Genomic DNA, 9,979 nt, shown 5'->3' on the forward strand with positions numbered 1-9,979 from the left:
TGCACATGGCTGTAATCCCAGCAGCTTGGGAGGCTAAGGCAGGATGATTGAAGGTTCAAGGCCAGCCTCAGCAACTTAGTGAGGCCCTAAGCAACTTAGTGAGACCTTGTCTCAAGATGAAAAATAAAAAGGGCTGGGGTTGTGGCTCAGTGGTTAAGCACCCCTGGGTTCAATCCCCAGTACAAAAAAAGGAAAAAAGGATTAAACCTTGAGAAATATGAGGTAAAATGGAGGAGCTGTGAGGGAAATGAGCAAAAAGCAGGATGACCTCACAGAAAAGACACCAAGGTAACAAGATGTCAAGAAAGGTGTCCATGGCAAACGTGATGCAGCAGGAAAAACAAGCCTGAGATGAAAAGGGGGTCCCAAGGGACTTAGAAACTGGGAACTCCTCAGTATTTGCCAGAAGGATGTTGGGGTGTGAACCACATGTGGGCTCTAGGGAACCCCGGGGCCAGAACTGAGGCAGCCGGTGAAGAGACACTCATATCAGAAGCACATTAGTGAAAGGAGGAAAATGTGCTTACCTGGTAGAAAGAGCAAACCAAAGGCATTTCAAGATGGAAAAGAGCTACTATGTCTTTTTGAAAGCAGAAGGGTCAAAAAGTGGGGACTATGAACTCAGGTACTCAAATCCTGACTCAAACTGTATAACCTTGATCAAGCTAGTGACTTCATCTCTGTGACCCTCTGTCTCTTCTTCTATAAAATGGCATGGTAATGTTAGGCTACCATGAGAATGTAAAGTGAGAGAGCTTTTATATGGTGCCTAGAATGGGAGGGACTCTGTGAAGAAGGGAATCGAGACTTCCCTGGACTATCTATCTGATCTTTCTGTCTTTGCTACTCTCATGAAACCATGGAAATTACAAAAGCCCTGACCTGTCAGGAGAGAGGGTTCCTCGGAAAAGAGACCACACAATCAAGGCTTTTGAGTAGTCACACTAGAACCCTGCTGCTCTTGCTTACCACTCCTCTCCACCAGCCCGCCATGGATGACCCTGGCCACCAGGATGTCTCCTGTCATCTCGTGGCGCTTGATCGTAGCTCCCTAGAGAGAAAATAAAATGGGGTCCCTCTTTTATCCCACATGGCCACTTTCCTGGTGGCTTCCTTCAATCAACGCAGCTCTGGCCTTTCAGACAAGGGTATGTATACCAACCAGTGAGAGAGGGGCCACACAGTGTCCTGTAGCCTGCCAATGACACCAGGCTATCAGCAAAGGACAGACCATTCAGCCTTGGCCTTGTGACGTCAACTTACAATCATACAGATGTAAAAGAATATTTAGATCCTTCCAAAGATAAAGTTCCCATGATAACCCAATTGTAACGACTGCTCCTAGAACATCAAATTAATGCCTTACTTGGTTTCCCATTAATAAAGGATAAAATGTAGGCAAGTGCATTGGAACTGAGTGAAATATAAACACATCAGAAAACCAAACAATAAAATAAAAAATATATATTTCTGATTTCTCACAAAATAAGTCTTGCAAGACTTGTCTTACTTTTCCAAAAGGAAAAAAACGCTAAGCAGAAATCATTCCATAACAAACACTTTATAACATGCCATGTGTTTAAAATCACAGACAAAAATCAGACAGCTCACTGTACCATCACTGTCACCTGTGCATGACCCAGGGTGGGGTCGTATTGCCCAAAATAACTCTGGAATAATCCTAAGGAAAAGATGTCATGACTTCCTTACCAGGGGCTGCTGGTTTTTCACCAAGCAAACAATCCTCATGGCTTCCTCGCTCTCAGGGATATTATCAGGCAGTGGGGGAAGAAGGGGCTCAAAATCTTTCTGAGCTACCGTGTCATGGGCACTGAGCAAGGCCTGGGAACAGGGAAGAAAACGTGAACAAATGTCACTCATGGGTCACGTGCATCTAGAAGATGATGACTCCACACCACACGAGACATACACCAACACACGCGTGCCAGGCATAGTTCTAAGCAATGTCAGTCTTCATGGTAACCCTGTGAGGCAGGATCACTTACTGCCTTCTATTTAAAGATAAGGAAACAAGCCACAGAGGGGTTAAGCAATGTTGAATATTCCTCCATTTTTGCTAAAATGTGTTATTCCACAATATTCTGATTTCTGGGAAGCCCAAGTAATCCAAAGTGCTCCTATGAAGTTTTGGCCTCCAAAACAATTTCTATAATATTTTGTATAATGAAGGCAGAATGAGGACAGTAATCAAAACATCTAGCTACTTCAACTTATCAGTAACACCCAAGGGCCCATGTGGAACAGAATAGGAAAATTAGTTCTTGTTTTACGGTGTGATGAGAGTTCCTTCTAATGGCCACTCAAACTTTCAACTGACCAGGTGGGAGGCTATTGTCATTCTTCAGCCTGCCTGACACTGGACATGCTATAGTTAGAACTCAAAGGAAAGTTGTCCATATAGGCTGTGGTGTTGAAGATATGTGATAACCAGTTATCTTGTGAACCCTGAATTCCATGACTCCAAATTCAGTCCTTCTCTTAAAGTTCCAGTGTATTGATAAAATGATCTCAAAATCCATAAATCCTAAGAGAAGATTTCTTTTATGCAATCAAATGTTCATCATATAGCAACTCACAGGGGTTAATCATCATTACACTGTATATTCCAAATACCTTCACACACTATATCCAAAATTTAAATTATTTTCAAGTTGGGAAGAAAGTGTGGAGGTTAGCTAGAAGATTCCCTGATTTCCCCTTAGAATTTTCCAGGGATGATTGTTTTGTAGGGGAAACAAGACACCATGGAAAATTCTGGAAGCCTCGTCATAAATATAACAGGTCTGGCTCCATGATTGGCAATACTGAATCCCACATCTTCAAGGTACAATCTGTTGGTCGCTCATGTACAGTAATAGAACATCCATTCAGAGAGCACATTTTCTACTCCATGTACTCATTCTTTCCAGTTTTGTCTGTGTGCCAGTTGCCATACCTTATCTATTAGCAAGTACTTGCCTTATAGTGTGGAGCCTGAAGGAGCTTTCTCAGCTCCTGGACTTCAGGAGAATTAGGGACATCACGTAACAGCTCTATTACCTGGTTCATGGAAAAGCACAAGTTATAAATTCTTAAAAACTTTCACCACCTAGTCAATTCCACCCAGTCTAGATAACAGCTACACTGACTAACATGAAATTGACCTAAGAAAAGCTGTTATTAGAGCCTCCTTTTTCATCTTTAAAATCAGAGCCTAGCAGCCCTTCCTTAGCGATTAAACTTCACTAGAGCAGGTAATTCAAAATTGGGGGTGGATCTAAACCCCAATCCCAGGCCTGGCACATTATAGCACTGGAGGAAGAACATATGGATTTTCTAATAGCACATGGACCAAGACAAGAGCCCTCTAGTGGTTCTAAAGTCACTGTTTGCCAATGTCAATGCTTCAAGGGCAGATGAAGCTGCATTTAGGGTGAACAGAAGAACTTGGGAAGTTCAACCCATGGAGTTCTCCATTCTTCAAACAGAAAATTGGAATAATAATTTATATTTCAGGGTAAGCTATTTGATTAGTAATTTTCATGATTGTTGTAATATAAAAATGCTAAACAAAATTGATCCTGATATTTTTGCTGCAGTTTAAATGCAGAACTGCTTTTAGAGGACACAAGCTCTTTCAAGACTTTAGTCAGCCCCATGAATCTTTGGCAGTCAATCATTGTACATACAGACAAATGAAAACAAGTGGCTTACAAAACTTTATCCCCTTTCAGTAGGACTACAACTGAATGAAATATCATGAGTGTATTTTTTTGTTAACAAATGAGGAAAATTTGAGTTGTTAATTACTGGAATTGAAGGTATAGTTTTTTAATTTTTTCTACATATTTGAATATAATTTGGACAATAATAATAACAGGGATTTCACTTATTTATCCATTCCACAAATATTTTTGAATACCGTTTTAGGTGATGTGAAAATAGTGGTAAAGAGGTGGACAAAAATCCCCATTCTCATGGAGTTTATATACTAGTGAGGAGAAATGGTCTCTCCTTCCCCCCATACACACACACACACACACACACACATATACACAAATACATGTGTAAAATAAATAATTTTGTTTGGTGATGAGAAGAGTTAAAAACAAAAATAAACCAGGGAAATTGGCTAGGAGATGCTAGGAGGAGGGCATGCAGATTTAGGAAGATTATCAGGAAAAGTGTCACTGAGAAGTGGTGTTTGAGTGGAGATGAGTGATCAAATCATGATAGATGGACCAAAGCATGACTGAAACAGGGAAAAGCAAGTGTCTGATTAATTCAAATCTCCACAAGGGGCCAATATGGCTGGAACAGAGCGAGCAGGTGGAGAATAGTAAACTCAGAGTCAAAGAGCCCATGGCAGCTCAATTATATTCAGCTATGTAAGAACTTTGGCATTTGAGATGGGAAGTCATGAGGATTTGAGCAGAGAGGTGATTAAAGAGGTGATTCAAGAGCAACCAAAGAGCTGCTGTGTGGGGAACAGGCTACAGGGGGCAAGAGTAGAGCCAGGGAAAGAGGTAGGAAGCTTTATGCAGTTATCACAGCTTATATTAGGTGGCACAGGGGTGATGAGATTCCAGATGTTTTTTGAAAGTGGAGCTGATAAAATTTGCCAGCAGATTGGGTATGAGTTTGAAAGAAAGAGAGAGTTAAAGATGACCCCGCAGATTTTGGCCTAAGCACTGAAGAACAGAGATATCATTAACTGAATAAGAGAAGGCTATAAGAGGAGTGCGGAGGCGGAGTGAGCAGGAGTTCAGTTAAGGACACTTTAAGGTTGAAGTGCACATTAAACAGCCTCATCATATGGGGAGGAGACAGTTGGGTAGTTGAGACTGTAGTTCAGAGAAAGGGTCCAGATTAGAGAGAGAAATTGGAGAAGCGTTAGTGTAATATTATTCCATTTATATGAGGTAAATTGAGTTTAAAGTTTAGAGGGAAAGAGAGAAATGATGGATACATGCTAAGAATGTAGGGGTGTTTAATTTGGGGAAATATCCAGATAATTTCCTTCATTAAAACTCAGTTAAAAAGGAGAGGAGATAGGAATAGGAAAGATGGTGAAATGAAAAAACCCAAGTGAATCCCACCATTATGTACATCCTCAAGAATAGGGTCCTAATTAGAATAAGATATAATTTATGCATGTATAATTTTATCAAAATGAATTCTACTGTCACATATAACTATAACAAAGTTCAATTAAAAACATTTATTAAAGCCAGGCACAGTGGCATATGCCTGAAATCCCAGCGACTTGGAAGGCTGAGGCAAGAGGATCATGAGTTCAAAGCTAACCTCAGCAAATAGCAAGACCCTTAGCAACTCAGCAAAACCCTGTCTCTAATGAAATATTAAAAAGGGTGATGGGTGGGGGCTGGGGCTGGGGCTCAACAGTAATGCACTTGCCTGGCATGTGTGAGGCACTGGGTTCAATTCTCAGCACCACATATAAATAAGTAAATAAAATAAAGGTCTATCAATAATTTGAAAAAAATTAATTTAAAAAGGCTTTAAAAACATAAATAAAAATAAAAAGGGCAGGGGGATGTGCTTCAGTGGTTAAATGCCACTGGATTCAATCTCTATTAAAAAAAACCCACTTATTAAGATGCATGATCATCTCTCAAACTTTTCCAGTAGATCTTTAATTCACTTAAAAAAAGCACTAGAGGAAGGGCTGGGGTTGTAGCTCAGTGGTAGAGTGCTTGCCTAGCATGTGTGAGGTACTGGGTTTGATTCTAAGCACTGTATATAAATAAATGAACAAAATAAAGGCCCATCAACATCTAAAAAAATTTTTTAAAGAACTAGAGGAAAAGTCAGAGTTCTGGAGTGAAATCCCCTTACCTCACAGGATAACCTCTGTGCATGGGGTGTGGCGGGAACTAGTTTCTTTTCTTTAAATTCTTGGAGGCAGTCATAAACCTGCAGATGGGTGAGGGTGGAGAATTGATGTTAATAACATACATGACTATTAACATTCTGGATTTAAGACTCTCAAAGGGAAGAAACAACCTGGAAAACTGTCCAAGCAGCTGAATAGCAGGATGTGAGTTGGCCTTTAATAAGGTGTGTCTCTAATTGCAAAAGAGAAATGAACTCAAGTCCTGGGTTCAGTGTCTTAATTATTGGCTACCATGAGTCACCGAATTTCCAAGAAATTTTATTGAAAAAAAAACCCAGCCAAACTTGACCCTTTTTACACTGAATAAATTTTCCAATGCTGAGACCAATAGGCATTGGTAGATGATGCACACAGGGGTGTCTCAAGCAAGGGACTCTGTGAGAATAGAGACCCATGAAGATCTCTGCACAGGGAAACCGTGTGGCTTTGGGCCAACCCATGTCCTGAAGAAGAGACCCACCAGGAACACTGTGCTTATCTGTCCTCTGCTCTGATCTTTAGGGCTGTCTGTTTCACATCCCTCCCTTAATTTTCCAATACAACTTTATTTATAAAAATTCCAATCACATCTCTGTGGGTCCCTAGGAATTTTTTTCTGAACCAGGATGTAGGATCAGGCTGAGTATACTAAACCCTAGCTCCACAGTGCAGTCCTTAATTTTATTTCAGGAATTAAGCTTTTCTTATAGAGAAGCAAGGCCCAATGGGCCAGCTTAGCCCAGTCTTTTCCACCAAGTCTGTGGTGTTACTGCTGCTTGAACTTTCCCTAGGGACCAGCATTCAGTGTACCTGGAAATGATCCGAGTTGATGGATCAATGCAAGAGCACAAAGCACAAACAGCCTGCTAGTGGGGAGCAAGGACAATGCCCATAAGGAAACCAAAACTCCCCTCTTTTGGGTGGGGAGGTCCGATAGATACCAAATGCTTTGGAACAAGCGAAGTGTTCATGTTGAAGATGTTGCCTTTTCAAGTTTTAAACAACATAATACTAGCACGCATTCTAAGATGGACCACAACCCACACTTAAGAGAAACACCCACACAAAAATGACTTCAAGATTTTTCTTAATAATAAGATTTGTTCAGAAAAACAAAATTATAGTAGTATTGATTCTTGAATAATGCATGAAGTTTTAATCAAATTAAAAGAGAAGGGCTGGGGATGTGGCTCAAGCGGTAGCACGCTCGCCTGGGGATCCTCAGTACCACATACAAACAAAGATGTTGTGTCCTCCGAAAACTAAAATGAATAAATAAATAAATTCTCTCTCTCTCTCTCTCTCTCTCTCTCTCTCTCTCTCTCTCTCTCTCTTTAAAAAAAAATTAAAAGAAAAACCTAAAAGAATTATATTAAAAAAAGGCTGGGGATGTTGCTCGGTGGTTGAGTGCCCCTAGGTTCAATCTCTGGAACCCCCCAACCCTAAAAAAGAAGAAGAAACCTAGGGATGAGAAAATGTTAAGATACCCAAACAGAACATGGATGTCTTATTTCCTGATTTTAACAAAGAGAAATAATTTTTTAAAGATATATATATATATATATATATATATATATATATATATATATATATGCATGTGTGTGTGTATTTTTTTTTTCAGGATTGGCCTCAAGAACAAATGATTATAATAATTATAGAATAGCTGATAAGATGCTGCTGATAGCCATTGTGGCAGCTTTGTGATTCTAGGGCTCTCTGCAAGAAAAAGAATTACAGGCTGTTATGACTTGGATCTGTTATGACTTGATCTTCAGCTCATGTGCTGAAGGCTTGGTCCCCAGGGCAGTAGTGTCAACAGGCAGAGGAGACTGGATCACAAGGGCTCCAACCCCAACAGTGGATTCATCCACAATGTTCTGCCTCCCCACAAGCCCAGAAGCAACAGAGCCAAGTGACTGTGGACTGAAACCTTTGAAATAAGCCAAAATAAATAATTCCTCCTTTAAGCTGATTCCTCTCAGGTATCTTGTCACAGTGGCACAAAGCTGAGTAACTCAGGGGTAGAAAAGAAAGGAGCTGCCATATTCTTTTCCACCTATGTCAATTCCTTTCAAAGCTAAGAGGTGTGTGTGGGTCTTCTCTGAGGATGGCCTTCTAAGAACTTTTTCCATGTTGAAATTTCCTGCCAGGTAACAAGTAATACCACTGGGTAAGCAGCTGCTATGGTCTGAAAGTGGCCCCTGGCCCCAAATTCGTAGGTTGCAATCTTCACCCCAGGGCGATGCTATTAGGAGGTGGTGCCCTGGGGAGAGGATGAGGTCATGAGGGCTGCACCCTCAAGAATGGGATTAGCATCCTCATAAAAGAGGCTGGGGAGATCCCTCACCTCTTCCACCATATGAGGTCACAGTAAAAAGATGGCCTTCTGTGAATCAAAAAGTGGGTCTTCATGGGACATGAAATCTGCCAGCGCCTTTGATCTTAGACTTCCCAGTTTCCAAATCTATCATAAATAGGTTTCCTCTTTATAAGCTATCCAGTCTGTGGCATTTTGTTACAGAGCCTGAATGGACTAAGGGAGTAGTTTTTAACCAGCCAGTTAGCAAAGAGCTGCAAGCCACAGAGTGCTCACCTTTAGCAGGGCCCGCAGCCATGGGGAGTGCAGGAGATCATAGAGGAGGCACACTCCGTTCACATCTCGGCTGTAGAACAGGCTCAGCTCCTGCAGCACATGCCTCAGGATTTGGGAGAGGCCTAGAAAAGGGAGAGGACAGAGACTGATGGGGTGGGGAAGGTAGAAAAGCCGCTATATATATGAAAGGCAGCTGGCCAACTTCAGAAAGTCCCATGACCATCTGGAGACCAGTTTCTTTGTGGCTAAATGAGAATATGCTGGATTTCTTACAGGGTTGTGGCTAACCCTAGATGAAACAGATCATAATATTCAGAAGTAAGATATCATAAGAGCTTCCCCCTCCTCCATCTTACTAGTCTGTGGTTTATCCAAAATTATCTGTTTCCTGGATCCTCTTTCTCACATCCAAATATGGAGTCATTTGTTTTTATGCTTTCTGAAAATTCTTATGGAAAGTGTTACTGAAAAACATTTAACTCACAATAGGGTTTTAATACAAATTTCAGTAGTCTGCTGGGTAAAAGGATATTAAGTAGGTTTCAGTGAACGCTTGATTTTTTCCCCCACAAGTATATTTATAAAAATTCTTTTTTTAAGTGATATTTTGAATGTGAACAAATCGTGCAGTTCTCAGTTTTACATAAAGCATTGTGGGAATGGGGGAGGTAGGGAGGTCTGAATCTACTGTTTTCTTTCCTTTTTGCCTTGAAAACTGTTTCCAATCTGTCATTAGCAGTTGTAGTAGGGTGATCAAAAGTGTATAGCAAATCCCTGGTTGGGGTGACAGTAAATGTGTTAGAATCTCATTCCATGCCTAGATTGCGTATCTAGAGTGATACCATTCTTTCTGATTTCAAGGGAACCTTGGTGACACGTACCATTCCGTGGCTGGGTTGCAGTAGAGAGCTTCCTGTCCCTGTCTGGAGGATCTCCTCCTTTATCTGACTGTATCATCCTTCCTGCCAGAGCTTCCAAAGAGAGGTGGGACCTAGGAAGCAGATCATAAACAACTCAGAGTTCATGCAATCACACTGGCCACACACTCAGCCTGCAGAAATATATTTTCAACGGCATTTATAAAGCACACTAGGCATTGTGCCACACACTGGGGTACACATCAAATAAAATGCAGTCTTAAAGACAGTGGAATGAATTGGACATAACTTTCCTATGTTCATATATGAATACATGAACAGTTAACTCCACATCACGTACAACCACAAGAATGAGATCCTAATTAGAATAAGTTATACTCCATATATATATAATACATCAGAATGCACTCTACTGTCATGGATATCTAAAAAGAACAAAGAGGGGCTGGGGATGTGGCTCAAGCGGTAGCGCGCTGGCCTGGCATGCATGCGGCCCAAGTTCAATCCTCAGCACCACATACAAACAGGGATGTTGTGTCCGCCGAGGACTGAAAAATAAATATTAAAAATTCTCTCTCTCTCTCTTTCTTTCTCTCTCTCTCTCTCTCTTTC

The 9,979-nt window shown here is 41.0% G+C and overlaps 1 protein-coding gene across 1 annotated transcript in view; it reads right to left on the reverse strand.

Moving 5' to 3' along the window:
• The window catches only part of MPP4 (MAGUK p55 scaffold protein 4), a gene marked incomplete at both ends in the record, with an annotated part of 48,208 nt that extends 38,762 nt beyond the window's left edge, over positions 1–9,446 (reverse strand). The window contains 6 exons of the mRNA XM_081262393.1: positions 970–1,051; positions 1,711–1,842; positions 2,980–3,060; positions 5,860–5,937; positions 8,490–8,611; positions 9,371–9,446. Coding sequence (XP_081118519.1) covers positions 970–1,051; positions 1,711–1,842; positions 2,980–3,060; positions 5,860–5,937; positions 8,490–8,611; positions 9,371–9,446 — 571 coding nt within the window. The remainder of the gene's footprint in view (positions 1–969; positions 1,052–1,710; positions 1,843–2,979; positions 3,061–5,859; positions 5,938–8,489; positions 8,612–9,370) is intronic.
• Positions 9,447–9,979: the final 533 nt, after the last annotated feature.

Source organism: Spermophilus citellus (assembly GCF_964194105.1).
Source record: "Spermophilus citellus genome assembly, chromosome: 11".
Classification (NCBI taxonomy): Eukaryota; Metazoa; Chordata; class Mammalia; order Rodentia; family Sciuridae; genus Spermophilus; species Spermophilus citellus.